Source organism: Malaya genurostris, chromosome 3, assembly GCF_030247185.1.
Source record: "Malaya genurostris strain Urasoe2022 chromosome 3, Malgen_1.1, whole genome shotgun sequence".
Lineage (NCBI taxonomy): Eukaryota > Metazoa > Arthropoda > Insecta > Diptera > Culicidae > Malaya > Malaya genurostris.
The window spans coordinates 154,598,625-154,617,877 of record NC_080572.1 but is presented as its reverse complement, the minus strand read 5'-3'; the positions used below and the strand labels follow the sequence as shown (position 1 = coordinate 154,617,877).

Genomic DNA, 19,253 nt, shown 5'->3' with positions numbered 1-19,253 from the left:
AGTTCATTCGGATGTTTGTGGTCGGATTGGAGAAATTACTTATGATGGGTACGAGTATTTCGTAACATTCATTGATGATTATACACATTTTACCCTGATGTATTTAATAAGACGCAAAAGCGATGTTCTTCAAAAATTCCGAGAGTATGAGGCAATGGTAACTTCCCATTTCTCAGTAAAAATTTCTAAGTTACACACCGACAATGGTGAGGAATATTTTGGAAGGGAATTTATACAATTTTGCGAAGGTAATGGTATCCAAATGTTACCTACTGTTCCATACACGCCACAATAGAACGAGGTGAGTGAAAGAATGAACAGAACATTGTTGGATAAGATGAGAACTATGATGCATGAAGGAAAAGTTCCTATGTATTTATGGGGTGAAGCGTTATATACAGCCGCATATTTAACTAATCGAAGCCCAACAAATGCTTTAACCACCACAAAGACTCCGTTTGAGATGTGGTTCGGTGCAAAGCCTAATCTGTCACCGCTTAGAGTGTTTGGATGTGTTGCATACACACATATCAATAAACATGATCGATCAAAATTGGATGCAAAAAGTAAACCATTAACGATGGTTGGATATGCACCAATGGGTTATCGACTGTGGGATATTGAAAAGAAAAAGATTGTTGTGTCTAGAGATGTAGTTTTCTGATTAATATAGCTTCCCATTCCGTTTGTCTCACATTGAAGTAAAACAAGACGAAGCCCACGACAGATGTATTGCAGACGTTCCTATACTAGATGCTCATGATCCAATCTATCTTACAGAAGTCCCAGAGAATGATGAAAATAGTGACGAAGATGAGTTTGTAGAAGCGGATGATATTGAGGACGAAAATCTTCTTGACAATGGTGATGTTGAACAAGAAATTCAACGCCGTAGTCAGAGAATAACTCAACGTCCAAATTGGTTCCGTGATTATGAAACAAGTTTCGTCCAAATTGGTTCCGTGATTATGAAACAAGTTTCGTACTATCATACTATTCAGGGGAAGTTCCGCAACAAATCGACGATTTAAAGAAACGTCATGATTGGGATCAGTGGAAGCATGCTATAGAAGAGGTAATGAAAGCATTACACGAAAACAAGACATGGACTTTAGTCAGCGATCCACCTAGAGGCAGATAACCTAGGTGGATCGCGATGTGGACTTTCGCCATAAAAATGGAAGATGACGAACCGCGCTATAAAGCTCGTCTTGTTGCAAAAGGTTGTTCGCAACGTCCAGGACTGGACTATGGTGAAACCAGTAGCAAAAATGACAACTATAAGGTCATTACTATCCATTGGCCTTCAAGAAAACTTCTATATACACCAAATGGACGTTAAAACAGCTTTTCTCAATGGAACTCTTCAAGAAGAAATTTATATGAAACTACCTTCCGACTATGATGGAATTTCGGAAGTTTGTAAACTGAATAAAAGTCTTTACGGTCTTAAACAGGCAGGCCGTAGTTGGAATTTAAGGTTCAACGACATTATGAACGATCTTGGTTTCAAGAATACGGAATCAGATACGTGCCTATACATCTGCAAAAATAGACGTCTATACATTATATTGTACGTAGACGATATTTTGATTTTAGAAGTGACATGGGAGATATAAATTGGATGAAAAATAAATTTTTCAACAATTTCAAAATGAAAGATTTAGGCGAAGTGAGAAATTTCCTAGGCCTAGATATCAAATTTCATGAACATAGCTTGAAAATATCTCAAGAATCATACGTTGAGAAAATCCTAAATAAGTATGGTATGCAAGATTGCAAACCTATCAGCACACCAATCGATCCACATGTTAAATGGTTAAAAACCGACGGACAATTGACCAACGAGCCATACAAAGCTCTATTGGGTTGTCTTCAATATCTGGCATTGATGTCAAGATCAGACATTTGTTATGCAGTTAATGTTTTTGCTAAATTTCAAAGTTCAGCTCAGGACATTCATTGGGTTGGTCTCAAGCGCATTCTAAGGTATCTACAAGGCACCAAGGGCCTCCAGCTAATATATACCAAGCAGATAAATGCCATTCCACTCGAAGGATACGCGGATGCAGACTTCGCAAACGACGATCAATATCGGGATCTATGTTCACCGTATATGGAAATACTGTATCTTGGTCAACAAAGAAGCAGACAATGGTAACACTATCCTCGACAGAAGCTGAACTGATTTCTCTTTGTGGAGCAGCAAAGGAAGGTATATGGTTATCTAATTTATTGCGTGAGGTTGGAATTGAATCAGCTCCATTCACCATAAATGAAGATAATATACCTTGCATCCGAAACGCCGAAGAACCCAGAAGTTATCAACGTACAAAACACATTGATATAAAATATATGTTCATTAGAGAATTAATAGGAGAGAAGAAAGTAACTTTGAGATATATAGTTAGCGAAATGCAAAGAGCAGACATTTTTACAAAACCACTAGGACGTTATAAATTCGAAGAATTTGTGAGACTGTTGAACTTGAAAATTGAGAACTGTTAATATTAGCAATTTTCCCGTCTAACTGGACGCACTGCCACACGCCTCTCTCACGCAGAGATATTTCTAGAAGGCGGGAGAGAACAGAAATAGCAGGTAGTCAGTCACCGTCGCAGCGTGTTACTTCATAACAGATATGATACTTAGGTTCACCGCGCAGCTTAGAAGTCACAACGAAACACACATAGAATATCAATCGCTAGAGCAGTATGTACGCGATAGGTAGTAGGGTAGCAGTTAAGCCTACAATGTCATCATTCTTTCCTTTATGAATACAATATGTGAATATACCATATGATATCGGGTGTCAGTAGTAATTTTACTTTGACCTCGAACTAGCCCATTTCTAGCCTGCTGTGGAGGTTTTCTCCAGCAGGTTATCCGAAAGAGGTAATAGTCTTCCAGGTGAAGTATTTCACGGGAAGACTGTCCGCTTCGAGAAGAACTGCTTGAAGGAGATTTTCTTTAAGCTTTCTGTCTCTCCGCTAGGTCTACGTCCCCTAATAATAATCCCTTTGAAATACCATCCACATAACCCCCCTTTCAACAATAACGAGGGTTGAACGATTTAGAAGAAAAGGAAATGCGAATGAATAATGATTTGGCGAACAATTGAAATCGTTTTACTTCAGTCATTAGTTATAGGTCATTAGAAAAGAACAAATAAGAATTCTGTATTTGTACCGATGAAGTGCTTCTCTGGAAAGAATTAACAAATAAAGTCAAACGTTAAAGTACTATTGTTTCGCTGTAAACAATTTTCCTTTGCATGTCGTAGAATAGTATTGATATACCTATTTTACTCTGCTTCATCATTTATGTGTACTAAATTTTGATTATTGGACAGATGACTTCAAACTTCACCATCTTCTAAAACCTCATTAGCAAAGCAGATAGTCTTGATAAATCTAAATCGTTAAAACGTTACACGATACTGACAGCACAATGAAAGTACCCAATACAATAAATCTTGGCCACATACGACAACCTGATAGCGCTTGTTTCAAAAGCCATTTTTCGCATGTTCGAGCTCCAGCCAGCACTCAAGAAAGCCCTATCTGATTAAACTGATCGATCTACGGCTCTAACAGGTGAGGAAACTGGAGAACTTGCAATTAATCCCTTCGAGGCAGTTCGTATTTGTTTTGTTTGTTTACATTTCTCAAGTCTTCAATATGCAATAACCAAGGTGATGATAACTGTTATTTAATATCAATAAATAATCATCTTGTGTTGCCAGTTTCTATGATTTTTCGAACGATTTCATTTTGACATTACCAGTTACTGAGGGGTAGTTAAATTTGTGATACAGTTTCGATAGACGAGTGGCAGGTCGTGTCGTCGGTTTAATTATATCATTGATATTTATGTATAAATAAAACTGTTTCGGATTCTAATATTACCAAATAGAGCGTGTTAAATACTAATCAAATAACCATTGTGGCAAATCTAGTAGCACTGGTTACTTTCCGCTACTCGTCACCATAACACTGTTAAATGTGTGTGTTTCATCGGCTGTGCACAGAGATGCCAAATATTTTCATAGAAAATATGTATCTGCTCTATCTGTTTTCACTAATAAAATAAATCAAATTCAAATTCAAATTGTTTATAAATGTTTATTAGTGTCCATCATCAAACACTTGCACAAAAGATTTCCATTTAAACATGTGATTTGTCCGTTGATTAATAAACTTTTAAAGAAGTACTGCAATCAAATACTAACAGATACTCAGAGAGAGAAGTCTAACGGTTTAATTCTCACTTTTTATGAACCTTTACAAATCTGTATTGAATTTAAAAAATCTGTAATCTGATTTAACGAACGCGAACGCAAAAATTTATACAATACAGATAAATCTGTATGAATGGCATCTCTGGTTCTGCATTTTGTTTTTAGAAGGGCTAATGCCTAAATAGTAACAATTCTTTTTTTGTTTTTTTTTATTTCTCCAAATTAACTGCAGAGTAAAATTCTAAATTTGAAACGAAAGGTAATAAAAACGATCCAAATTATTTTAAACGTGAATTGATTCAAAAATGTTTTTTTAATATCGTGTGCAGTGTCATAGTTGACATTAGACCCTTTTTAAGGAAAATTCTGACATTTGGAACCTGAAATGGTAATAGTGCAATATTTTGGTTTTGATTGCTGTCGCCATTGCTAATTAATGGGATGAATAAAGGACCAACGATAGGAAACGCGAAGAAATAGAAACAAAATATGTGCTTTTCGCACAAACCAACAAAACCCCTAAATGTTCACATTCTGCGACGGCCAGTAATAAGCCGTCATTCGTTTACGCCTGAGACGTCAGAAATAATATAGCACTTGTGCAATATTATTTGAGGGTTGCATAAGTAGTGCAAACTTTGCGTCTGCTTAGCGGTTTAAGTTGAACTGCTAGGCACGAGATGGCAGTTCAATTTGAACTGCTTTAAGCACTGACGAGCCGAAGGCGAAACGCGAAGAAATAGATATCAGAAGTGTTTTTAACTGATTTTTTAATTATTATTTTAATTTCCAAGGAATGTGAATCAAATCCCAATGTGGAGCAAGGCGAATTAAGCAGAAATATGAAAAAACGTGGTGATTTTGGTGGCTTAAGGTTTTAAAGTAACGTCCTTACAAATGAGATGAAATAGAAAGCGTTTACCCTAGTTTAGTTTATCCGAATGTGGCAGCGAAGTTTAATCATTTTTATTTCAATGTATTTGAACTAAAGGGGAAAGATCGGTTTATGTAAATGAACTGCATAAATTTAATGTTATTAATCATTATCAAATCGAGTTAAGTAACCGATGTAATGAGATTTAGCTGAAAACATCAATTATTATTACATTTACCTTGATGAAATTAGCATTAATATATGGTTCATTCAGTATTCCAGGTTCGGCTTGTAGAATCACTCTAGAGTGCTCATTAGGAAGAATAGTTTTGTAACGATTTTTCGACTGTGAGCCGAATACCAAAGGTTTTTCTTGATAGTTCGTGGGTAAGTCCCAAAACTCTTGATGAATTTTAAGGATCATTTTTCTTGCATCTTCGTCTGGTATGAACGTTTCTCCTTTGTCAATGTATTCACAAACATTGAAATGATCTACCGTTTCGTTTGCTTGTGTGTTTAATATCAATGGTAAGCTTGTGAATTTCATGTCATTGTTCACACTTGTCAGCAAGTTGTCACTTTCTTTTTTATATAAATTACCATAACTTTTCTCAAATATAAAATGTAACTTTCTCATGTAGTTTTGCGAAAGCACGTTCGATGCATTTTGTAGAAATTGTACATTAGCTAAGTAGATTTTGAAATCTTCACTGGTAGTTTGAGGACTTAATGGCTTAGTTGTTATCTTACGCACATTAGTATTACTAAAACTCATCGTATTGACTCCATCGGCAAGTGCATCTGCACAGTTACAGCAACAACAATCACAAGTAGTGAATTGTGTCAGATTGTTAGTGGATGCGGTCGATGTAACAGTCGATTTGAATTTGAACACATCGTTGGATAATATACTCAGTTTGTCGGATATTTTACCATTTATATGAAAAGGGCAAGTAGAGTCACTCCGCTGAGCCTTTTTTGTTTGTTTTATATCCTCTACTGAACCTGCAAAGATGAAACGTCTGTAATAGGTTAACTAAAACAAATCAGTTCGTTTTACTTTATGTAAGATCAAGATGGAATCATGAATTGCCGAGTCATCAGTAATCGAAAAAAGGAAAGATTTTTTTTTATTATTGTATGAAATTAATATCACAAAAGCTAATTTTGGTGAAAGGGGTGTTTTATTGATGTTCATTTCAATTCAGCAAACAAAAAAAGCAAATGTATAAATATTTATAAATATATACAAAATAGATAGTTTTTGATCTCACTTATCTTTTCATAAAATATACAAATCTTCTTCCTTTTTCCAATTTACATGTTTTTCAGTTCCTACGAGCAATGGCGAGGTGATGCGACGTGAATCGAAAAGTGACATTAGATGATGAGTGTCTCACCGAGTTTCAGTAAAAGGTAACTCTATGTTCGAAATTTCAGCTAACGGTTCTGCTGATATAGGTATATTTGTTGTTTACTGACAGGTTCAGTATAATATTATGTCAAACTTTGGCAAAGGAACGCGTTGAAGCATTTTACTTCAACGATTTTCAGCAAAGTGCATGTAGATTACTGAATGATCAGTTAAATGTTGTGTTATGTTGTGTTACGGTTTTAAGTGTATATATATATATATATATATATATATATATATATATATATATATATATATATATATATATATATATATATATATATATATATATATATATATATATATATATATATATATATATATATATATATATATATATATATATATATATATATATATATATATATATATATATATATATATATATATATATACATATATATATATATAATATCTATTAAAAAAGTGTTGATTTTTTTTGTTCGAAAGGTGATGTTTATGCGGAGGTTCAAGGCTATATTTCATAAGGAAAATCAGTTGCAGAAGTGGAGAAAATCTAGAAAACGTTTTGTATGGACTTGGAAATTTTCAATGATGCTCTCCAGCATCAACTAGCACACTCAAAACCATGTTTCCTAAGGTTTTCAACGATCAGTTGGGTTTATGCTGTAAAACAAAAATCAAGCTGGAACTGAAGGAAAATGTTCGTCCCATTTTCTGCCCGAAACGTCCTGTGGCTTACGCAATGTATGATCCCGTTGACCGGGAACTAGAGCGGCTGCAAAATCTTAACATCATCACGTCGGTTGAATATTCGGAGTGTGCCGCTCCGATCGTCGTCGTCCGTAAAGCTAACGGATCTATGCGAATTTGTGGAGATTATTCCACTGGTTTGAATGCAACTCTTCAACCGAATCGGTATCCACTTCCATTGCCGGATGATATTTTCACCAAGCTGGCTAATTGTCAGTTATTCAGCCAGATTGATTTGTCCGACGCTTTCCTACAGGTGGAAGTCGATGAGCGGTACCGAAAGTTGCTCACTATCAATACACATCGTGGCCTCTATTCCTACAACCGCCTACCGCCTGGTGTAAAAGTTGCACCTGGTGCGTTCCAACAAATCATAGACACATGGCATGAGATCATCCAAACGAACCGTATAACGTCAGTGGAAACCATCAGTATTCTTCGTAGTCTGTTTGCTAGATTCGGTATGCCAGTTACAATAGTTAGCGACAACGGTTCTCAATTTACAAGCGCTGAATTTCTCGATTTCTGCATCTTAAATGGAATCGATCATATTACAACAGCACCGTTTCATCCACAATCAAACGGCCAAGCGGAACGATTTGTGGACACATTTAAAATAGCCGTGAAGAAAATTCGAGAGGAGAGAGGATCGATACAACATGCATTGGATATTTTCTTGCTGACGTACTGAAGCACGCCCAACCGAGCCTTACCAGACAGTCGTCAGTCGTCGGTTGCTGGGACATCATCGTTTGTCCCGAGTGCTACCGCATCGTCACCTACATTAACACCTTCCTCTAGTCCTGAGCATGTTTCATTTGGTTCGACGCCGGCTCGTGCGACATCTACGCCTCAACACGATGTTACAACAAGTTCGTCTATGTCATCGTCATCAACATCGAGGGACACACAGCGTTACCGTCTTCATCAACATCGATTGAATTCGAGTCAGCTATCGAAGTGGAGTCTGTGGTAGATCTTCCTAGGCGTTCTTCTCGTGCAAGAAGACAGCCTCACAGGTTCGATCCCTACCACCTTTATTAAGAGGGGAGATGTTGAGGACAATCCTATCGCGCGGTACCACCCGGTACTCCGCAAACCGCTAGGCTCTCACTTGACTGTTTAGCTGTCGTAGTGAGATGCTGGAGATGCGTATATATGTGAATAATTGCGGTTGTCAGTTTCCGTCAGATAGTATCCGCCCGGAGTATAAGTAGTATACGTCCAGTAATGTATAATTTCGGATACGCTGTCAGTATGTACCATTTTAACGTGTTCGGTAATAAATAAGTTTTATAGTCGTTATCATTCGTGGTAATTATTGGCTTTGTACTGATGACCCGCATCTAGTACCGGGGTCATCCAGATACAAAACATTGAGGGTCAGCTTCGAGCCAGTCAGCATGAAAAACTTATTGGAATTCATTGGTTTGCTTTGGTTCATTTTGCTTTCAAAATCGATTGAATGATAAGGAACTACGAAACAACTTTATATTCAATTTCGTGCCCCAAATATGTGCTTGAGAGAAAATTCACTAAATAATTTTAACTGCATGGTATGATGAACTATTAGTTACAGTTGGAATGTATTACAATAATGTAATCTAAAAAACTATTAAACTATTGATGATTTCTGACACCGGAGGCCAGAGGCTGTTTGGTCTTTGGTTCGTTATCGTTGAAACAGACATTTCTAGACTCATCATGCTACATAATTCCGAAAGTCGCTTCCGAAAAAAAATACTTTTACGTAAATTCTATCTCATCGGCGGAAAAGATATCGAAAATACCTGAATGTTCTCTTGTCTTCAATCGTTCTTTTGAAGGAGAATCCATGCTTGCTAGTAAACTCAGGCATATACATGGAGAGCAAGTTAGTCAATACATATACATATAACCTCATGTTAATCATTCATAATTACTCATAATTTATAGCTCTAGTGTAAGAGTAATCACTAACAATAATGATTGAATTAGCATATATTCAAAGTGTGAAGAATTCAAAAATCCATCACGTCCAGTCTGTTTTACAAGCCAATATAACGAGAGGTGAACCCACTGCGCTCAATCAATGAAAAAAGTTCTTGTTTCTATGTGTCCGTTTTTCTTTTACGCTTTGTGCGATGGTTCGTTCAACTGAAGCTGATAAAATTTTGCGCGCTACATTTCACATTAATAATTTAATTTTAGCTCATATTCCAATAAATAGTTATAAAAGAAAGAAGTAGCCTCAGTAAAATTTAAACAAAAATCAGTTCGTTTGGCGCCAACAGATTTCATTTTTAATCTAGTATTCAAACAATCATAGCATGCATCGAGTGGAAAATTTTCAATTCCATGCAAAACAATTTTCTACATTTTCTTCACTTTCCCGAAAGATTTTTCTTATGTAACATGTAACATTAGCTACACACACGTTTTCCGCTATTATATATATATATATATATATAAAACTCTATGTATATATATATATATATATATATATATATATATATATATATATATATATATATATATATATATATATATATATATATATATATATATATATATATATATATATATATATATATATATATATATATATATATATATATATATATATATATATATATATATGTATGTGTGTGAGTGCTTATCGCCTTCCGTATTTCGTTTTTTTAGTACTCCTGGTGTGTGCAATACTTACCACCATACATATTCACGCGGGCGCGACAACAAATTTGCTTATTATCTTCTTCTGTTTCTTTTTGTTGACAACAACATTCTGCTCTCTGATTGACTATATTGTGCAGACTGTCAGAACTCAGAAACTTTCGCCTTTGACCATGTTGCTGACAATTCGGTGATAGATGAGATTCATTCGATGCACTAACCATTGTTGGTATGCAGTTATTCGTTTTATTTTTATTGTTAGATAACTGATGATCGTTTTCATCCATGGTGATGACCTCGTTTTGTGTTTGGTTTGTAGCAATACTGTTTAAACTTCCTGCTGAACTTGGCAGATTACAGTTTGAAGCAGATAGAGTTCGACTTTGAACATTGATGTGTGTTAAACTAGTATTAGAGTTTCGTCGCTCTAGCAAACCCTTTTTGGATGAACGAATTTGTTGATTTTGAATATTTAGAGAACTGTGGCTCGTATATCTATTAAGACTTGTATTTGAACTCTGTAAATTTAGTACCAGGCTAGTATTCGATCCACGGCGTTGTAATAAGTTTTTCTTAGTTTGAACCGTATTCACGTTCGAATGGTTACCTTGATGCAGCTGTTGCTGTTGTTGCAGATTGTATGACGATCCAGCTAAGCTTAAATGAGATTCTCGATAATTACCCAAACTATAATTTGATGCGGATAATCCTTTGTTTAAACAACCTTCAACGCCTCCATCAAGATTTAACGTGAGGCTTTGGTTTGAACCTCTTCGCTGCAGTATATTCGATCGATTTTTGTTTAACGTCTGAATAGGAGGTTTTTCTGATGCCTTTGTCTCCAATACCTTCTCTACGAAATCGCACACTGGAGTGATGTCAGGAAAGGCTTTATCACTAATATTAGCCACACTCACATTTTCTTCGCTCTGTTTAGTCTTAAAAGAAAGCGAATATTTCGCATTAGTTGAGTCGCTGTCATCTTCGAATGAACTACAATAGTTATCCACATTTTCGTCAAAACTTCCTAATTTTTTATGAAAACCACATAATGTATATCGCTCTATTGCAGGACTGTTGTTAATACCAGTGACATTGTCATTAGTGCAACGACTTTGTTTGAATTTCCCATGATGTTGTTGATGCTGTAGTCGGTATGGCATGCGCTTGGGAGTTGTTGGTACTGACAATGAAGATGTGGACATTATTGAAGTCGAAGGATTAAGTACAGGACTATGCATGCTGTTTTCCTGCACGCAATCTTCCGCTGTATTTTGAATTTTGGTCGATTGAATTGAATTGTTAAAACATTGTTCTAAATCTAACGAGCTCGCTTTGGTGCGGTTCTGAATGAAAATTGGTGTTTGCTGATGAAAAAAATTTTTTTTTCTTTTTTCGTTAGAATTTATCCTACTGTAATAACCCATATCGTATTCTTCGCCATCATCGTCATAATCGTAGTATTCGAAGTAAAATTCATTAAACTTGCAATCATCAACGACGCTCAAAGTTTCGTCTTTATGATTTAAATTAAGGGTTAGATTGAAGATGTTACGTTTTTTATTCAACGAAAACAGATCTTCGCCAATTTCGGAAGCATTTGAATTGCTGAAATGAGTTGGATGTTTTTCAGATGCCGATTTGCTTGAAGCTATTCCTACCAGCTCTTCAACAGGAATGCTGATTGAGAGATGTTCTTCTACTAAACGTGCTCCTTCTGAATCTAATGATATTGACTTTAATCTAGCTCTTCGTACGGTCTGATTAACCGAAATAGTATTATCTTTGTTGCTTTCTAATATGAGACTGTCATCAATTGTTCGCTGGATAGATTCATCTGACGCGGCATATGGATTTTCTAATTTAAGATCAGTATTCTCTGCAGAACTTACTTGAGGCTGCGTTAATAACATATCATTAGAGAATATCCCTTCCGGTGAAACACAGTGTGTTACGAATGATGCAGTCTTAAAATCGGTGTTGCTACGCCAACCTCGATTTAATAACTGGACACTGTTTGGTGGTGTAAATGAATCCACATCAGGAAAACGGAAGTATGAATTACCCATGTTACCATCCAAATCAGCATGGTACGACCTATGAAGAGATTTTTGGTAAAAACACTCATTGGTTCCATTAGATGAATAAGTTAATCTCCCGCTTTTACTGCTATATACAATTGCATTTGTTGTAGTGTTTTCAATGGCAGATGTTGCCGATGCTGATGAGATTAGCGATGTTTTAGATGAAATCAACGTAGGGGAAAAAGGACTATCAACCATATTCAGAGAGCTCGGTTTCTTAACAGGTAGGGCGAGTGACTGCGATAGTATACATTTATTGCATTCCTTTGCTTCATCAACAGCCGAATTATTCAGTGCAATCATTTCATTACGAAGCTTTAGGTTGGCGCTGCTATTGTTATCTAAAACATTTTCATTGATTCTAGGATTTACTTTGACATCTGATGGTTGAACCAAAAACTCGTGAGAATTAGAAAACGATTTCGCTCTGAGCACTGCTCTAGTATTTAATGTTTTCGGTGAATATGATTCTGGTGTATGAGCTACATTTTCCATTTCGATTTTTTCAAGAATGTTAAAAGTGCGAGGAAATCGAGATCGTTTATCGCAGGCTTCATATTCTTGTTGAACTGCGGTTTTAGAGATGAAACAATCATCTTTAGATCTCAATTGATGGATACAAATTAGACTGTTGGTTCTAATGCCACTTATTGTTTTGGATAAGTCATTATGCTGTTTCTTATACTGAGTGTTTTGATCAAAAGTAAACTTCTTTCCTGTGCAAGCGTTTGATAAAGTAGAAGAAACCAGTGAAGAAGTATCATTAGCTACGGTTGATAGATCTATTGGTGACCTTTTAGGACACGTTGGTTCCATATTATGAGCAATAGTAGAAATCTGCTCTAAATTCGTATACAGATTGTTTGAATATAAAAATGTATTAGAATCGCTGTGTTGACGATCTGCATGTTTTTTGTTAATAAATGCATTACTGGGAGATTTTGAGTCGGATGAAATTGATAACATATTTTGCCGATTAGAATTGTTGTTTCCATTATCATTCATCGTCTTGCTGTTAAAATGTTTAATATGGCCAATTATCAATTCATTCATTAAAATACTTTCATTGTAATGATTTTGGTTCCTGGAAATGTTTCTTGAAAGAGGTAATACAATAGTTTTTGTCACTTGAATGCCTATAGTCTCTGTTATGTTATTAGAAACAGGAAATGTAATTTCACGCCGTTTTTCAATGGATATAATACTTCTTAGCGAAACACTATAGACTTGTTCTAGACAGACCTTTGTGCTCAAAACGGTCAATTGACAACTATATTGTTGATCCACATGTAGATACAGGTTTTTTACTTCATTTGGGTTATCAAATTGTTTATCACGAATCAGTGAAGAGTATACAGTGTAATCGAAGGGATCATGTGAATCCATTGTTGATCGCTATAGTGCCACCCTTCCTGTATCATTATTCTGAAAAAAAAAACAACAATTTGAAATAGATTTTAATTAAAAGCATTCATGAACTACACTGAGCAAAAATCTTCTATTGGTTTTACATTGGTATACTTATTGAAAAGAGCGTAACATTCATATATACATTTCTAATTTTTAATCGAAATGTCGAAAACTTTTACGTGTAAAGGACTTACTCCTTATGTGTGAAGCACGTAAGATGATTTCATTTCGGCCCGCCCATATAAATTACGTGACTATAAGTAACGCAGAGTAGAGTGCTTGCAGAATTAGGATGGCAAATTGTTTGCTTGAGTTTTTGAAAGTAAGTTTATATTAGTTTTCTCATAAATACGTTCATTTCACAAGGCAATATACATGAAGTTTTCTTCGTCGTAGCATCCACCATACATAGTACTTTAAACATAATATACGTCAAATACAGACACAATGGTTAGTATTTGATAAAACATATTACTACTATAGCCCTTAAGTACCATATTAGCATTTCGGTATTCATTAGTTAATCTACTCAAAAACACCTATTTTTTAATCAAACGGTTAGCTTTCCATTGATGGGTCTAAAAATAAAGTTGAGTCAGGGACATTTAGTAGGCTGACACAGATAGCAATGCAAGGCAATCATTCGTCCCTTTATTTTTACTGAAGCCAACCTGAGTATCTGACAACAAATCGTTTCCTTCGACTCAAGTGTCGAGACGTATAAAAATAATTTTTTCGAACAATTTTCTGATGCAGGACAACATATACAGGGTCCGCCATCTAACTTTTTTGAACTAGCGGTTATTTCGACATACCTTAATGTCTCTTCTGATTTGACAAAAAATTAGTTTCCTCCCGCTGAACGAAAATGGTTGTGTATACGCTTGAGGAACGCGTGAAAATAGTGCCAACTGTTTTTGAATGCAGAAGCCGGGGAAGAGAAGCAGACAGAAGAGAAAAACATTGCGCTTGCTTCTAGATACGCATCAAAACGGCAAACAACACGGTGCTTCGGATGCAACGAAATAGGGCATTTCAAGAACAAGTGCTCACTGATGAAAAAGTTTGTGTCCAAAGAGAAGGAAGAGTACCTGAAACGAAAGAATAGCTTCGCAATGATCACTAGAGTAGACCACAAAAAGATTAGATTTGCTTTAGATTCGGGAGCGAGCGATCACATGGTAAATGACTACAGGGTGCTAGAAGACGTCGAAGAATTAGCAAAACCAGTCGACATCTCTACAGCCAAATCAGTAGAGAAACTTCGGGCTACGAAGGCTGGCTAAATGAATTTAAAAAGCGTTGTAGGTAAAAATACAATAAAATATTTAACACTGTACAACGTTCTTTTTACTCCTGGACTTGAAGAAATTCTCCTTTCGGTTAGAAGGGTAAGCAAGCATGGAATAAATGTTATATTTATCGATGAAAAGGTTATTTTCAAAACCGAGAGCGAGGTTATCGCTTTGGAAAGTTTCGTTGATGGCTTATTCCACCTCGAATTGTTTCGATATGACAACTCTGAGAAAAATGCTACAAATTCTGCATTTTTGGGAAAACAAGTAAGTTTTGAAACTTGGCATAGAAGGCTCGGGCATTTGAGCAATGCAAGTTTAGAAAAACTAATAACAAAGAGAATGGTTGAGGGAGTCAATCTTACGCCGGAAAATATAAATACAGTCCACGTGTGCAATGGTTGTGCAGCAGGTAAACAAGCTACGGTTAAATTTAAACAAATGGAGATGTTTGTGGCAGCTTGGAACAAGAAACATATGATGGCTATCGTCTTTTGTTACGTTTCATTTCACTCACTTTCTTGCTGTGTATCTAATGAAACACAAATCTGAGGTCTATGAAAAATTTATAGAATATTAGGCAATGGCAACATCTTATTTTGGAACTCGTATTTCTATGCTTAGATGTGATAATGGTTCAAGAAACGACCGAACCTGAATCATTTTAGAGTCTTCGGATGCAAGGCGTTCAAACATATCCCTAAACAAAACCGCCAGAAGCTAGATCCTAAAACAAAACCAATGATATTTGTGGGTTACGCAAATAATGGTTATAGGCTATGGAACGAACATACACGTTCAATAGAAATCGGAAGAAGCATATTATTCGATGAAACAATAGCAAATAACCAGTTAGATGCAGCAAGTATTGTAAACATTAAAGAATTTCCTGGTGAAGATTGGACAGTATGTCAGCAGATTACTCAGATTAGGCAAGATAAAGAAGAGGGCGCTATTAGTTACAATGAACATCTAAATGGCGCAGAAACATCAGATGATTGTACGCTCATCGAGGAAGATCAAGGATCACTTGGAGAAAGTGATTATGACAGCTCTAACGAAGTTCTAGCTGCAGAACGAGACTACGGCGATGAAGGGTATTCATGGCGTCAAGGCAAAGAGAGAGAAAATTACCTTCATTGTTTCAGACTACTCAGCAAAAGCGGCTGTACTGTGTGATGAAGAGATTCCACAAAACATCAAGAATCTTAAAAAAAAACTGCAGATTGGCACTAATGGAAGCGTGCTATTCAGGAGGAATTCGATGCGTTACATCAAAATAACACGTGGACAGTGGTTAACTGTGTACCCAAGGAAATGAAACCGATACACTCAAAATGGGTTTTTTCAATTAAATATGATGACAGATATAAAGCAAGACTGGTAGCAAAAGGATGCTCACAACGTCCTGGATTTGATTATTGTTAAACCATTGCGCCAGTAGGCAAGCTAGAAAGTGTTAGAATTGCTATATCACTTGCTAATAAGCATAAGTTAACACTCCTAATACCAAGCCTAAAAAAGTTACGCGGAGCACCAAGCCTCAAAAAAAGTTGGAACGGTAACTTTGAGCTATCATTGCTCAGTTGTTACTTGACCAATTTCGATAAATTTTACACCCTCGAATTTTGTGAAGCTTGTAGATTATTTTAAGTATATCATTATTGACGATCGTTTAGGAAAAACTAATGAAAATCTGATTTTTCCCGTTCCAAGTTTTTTTCAAACTCAAAATGTGCCCTATCTGCATTCATGCGGCACCTGCATCGCGAATCGGATATTGAGAACCTCAACTTTACCGAGTCATAACTTTGTTGTTAGTCAACCGATCTTCAAAATTTATTCACCATTGGAAAGGTACTACTTCCAGAAATAAAATGCACTGAAAAAAAATACTTAAAATATGGTTGTCTACCCAAAGTTATAATGAAAACTGTAAATAGATGACATAAGAAAAGATGAGACTTTTCACAATGATCGTAAATATCTCGAAATTCAAAGCGATGACCTATATATTTTTATACATCATTCGATTGCTTGTGATATCAGCTACAATTTTCGCTCAACTACCATTCCTGCACAATCAAGAGAAAACATTAAGAAATCGATGAATTTATAAATATATATTAATTTTTCATATTTTTTCACATGTTTGTTAAAATTAAAACGATGACATGTACATTTTTTTGATTAAAAATATTGGAATCATTACCAGTAACAATGTATTGATAACCAAAATTATATATCCGTTCAAAGAAGCTCAAGAAATTTGGTACAAATACAGAGAATTTCTGTTATTGGGAAAATTTTGCCAAACAAAATCAAATCAATATTTTTAAATTTTATGACATATATTTTTTTATTATTTTAGTTGGAAATTTATTATAAACAAAATTTAGAAAAAAAACTGAAACTTGGATTTCACTGAAAATTTTAAAATTTTTTCGTAAATAACCGAAAACTCTAAAAATAGTTATATTTATGTATTGGACAAACGATCTAAACAATTTTTATGCACAACCCAAACGCAATTGATAACTACTAAAATTCTGATTTTGTTGTAGGTTTGCCGTAGAATTTCAAAAACTAGTTAAAAGATCGGAAATTCCGAGTTAAATTGCATTGCACAGTGGTCCGGATCCACAATTTAGTGGGACAAAAACATTTGTGGCTTAATCTTATACTTTAGAGCTATGATGTCTTCAAAACAAATGATCAGTGAAAGATAAGCCATATGTCGATGTACATGGTATTAGGATGGCTATTATTATTAGGGTGATCCAAAACTTATTTTCCGGATGTATTGAGATAGAGAACTGCATTCTTCGGCAAAATTGTAGATAAACTTATATCGAGCAGCTTTGCTGAGGACACCATAGTAGTATCTGCAACGTTTCTAGTGTTACAGCTTCGAGCATGTTTATAAAAAAGGCGGAGAAGATATTTTTTAATTTTTTTAAATATGTTCATACATTGGGTTTTTTCATTGAAAAATATTCGTATCATGTAAGTTATTTATTAGCTATATATTAAAATGTGGTATTTTTGTCTTCTGAAGTGTCAAATTAATTCAAGTGCATATTCGAGAAGAAATCGTTCTGCATTCTTCAGGAAATGCAGAATGGTGTCGCTCTCTCTAAGGCCTCTCGGTGGTTGGAGGTTTTATCAACCGTGCATTTTGGCATCTGCAGATCGTTCAGCATCCTTTCGGGGATGCAGGACGATTTATTTCTTTATGTTTTGTGCTGTTTACCCACCTCACCCAATTCCCAATTCCCTTCCATGTTCCTTTTATCATTCCCTTCCCATCAGGAAGTTGATGAAAAGCTACGGCAAGGCACGAATCTCCAAATAACTAGGGGAACATGCCACTTGAGCCAATTAGTTCTGATAACATAGGTGCAGGGTTTCATTCAGTGAAAAGCATTCAAACGAAGAGGTTGTTTTTCAAGACGAAGACAACTGTAAGCTGCAAATAGATTGGTTGCTTGATGCTAATCGCAAAGGCTGCTGCAAAGCCAATATTCGGGGCGATTACAGTTTCATAAGTACCTGAAATAGTGGAACTCACTTCACTGAGAAAGATGGCCTAACCGATTTGAGAACTATTTCATTTTGTAGGTTACACTAGTTCATGCACTAGCTTTCATGTTTTTCAAAAATCAAACAAAACTGTTTGAAGAATACATTTTTATATTAGAATAAAAGAGATGTGAGAAATATTTCTAAGTTTGTGATATTTAAATTTTAATATTTTATCGATTATAATTGATGTCGTTTAGGATAGCGGAAAATTTAAGATATATGTTTTTGTTCCTAATCGCTTGTAAAACAAAAATCAAGCAATGATTTTTTAAAATTGTAGTTGGTTTCTTTTGCCATGGGTTAGTATATGAAATTCATATAATTTTACGTTCTATTTCTTATTGTACAAAGCCATTGAAATAATTTAAAATTTTTGTGTTTTTGTTAATAAAAAAACAAATTCTACATCTCTTTGAAACAGATGAAATCAAAACGGATTCCAATATTTTCACTTTGATTTGCAGAAACGTTGGAACGCAATATATATCAGAAATTTTGAAATTTCCGATCTTCTACCGAATTTTTTAGATTTTACGGAAAACCTAAAATAAAAAAAAAACTAATTTTAGTAGTTATCAATTCCGTTTGGGTTGTGCATAAAAATTGTTTAGATCTTTTGTCCAATACAAAAACATAATTATTTTTAGAGTTATATTTACCAAAATTTTTAAGATTTTCAGTGAAATCCAAGTTTCAGTTTTTTGTAAATTTTGTTCATAATAAATTTCCAACTAAACTAATAAAAAAATATATGTCATAAAATTTCTATGTTTTGATTTGTTTTTGGGCAAATAATAGAAATTCTCTGTATTTGTACCAAATTTCTTGAGATTCTTTGAACGGATATATAATTTTGATCATCAATACATTGTTTCTGGTAATGATTCCAATATTTTTAATCAAAAAAATGTACATGTCATCGCTTTAATTTTTGAGTTATATACAAAAATGTGGATGTAGGTCATCTATCTACAGTTTTCAT

General features: G+C 35.0%; 1 protein-coding gene across 5 annotated transcripts in view; it reads right to left on the bottom strand.

Moving 5' to 3' along the window:
- Positions 1-19,253, bottom strand: part of LOC131438575 (tyrosine-protein phosphatase non-receptor type 7) — a 137,202-nt gene that overhangs the window by 58,286 nt on the left and 59,663 nt on the right. The window contains exons 2-4 of one of the 5 annotated variants that reach the window (XM_058608678.1): positions 14,207-14,482; positions 9,932-13,406; positions 5,353-6,119 (exon numbers count right to left, since the gene is read on the bottom strand). In XM_058608678.1, the coding sequence (XP_058464661.1) occupies positions 5,353-6,119; positions 9,932-13,367 (4,203 nt within the window). In that variant the 5' untranslated portion in view covers positions 13,368-13,406; positions 14,207-14,482. Of the gene's footprint in view, positions 1-5,352; positions 6,120-9,931; positions 13,407-14,206; positions 14,483-19,253 lie in introns of those variants that run through there. The other 4 variants (XM_058608677.1, XM_058608679.1, XM_058608680.1 and 1 more) reach the window with 4 other exon arrangements.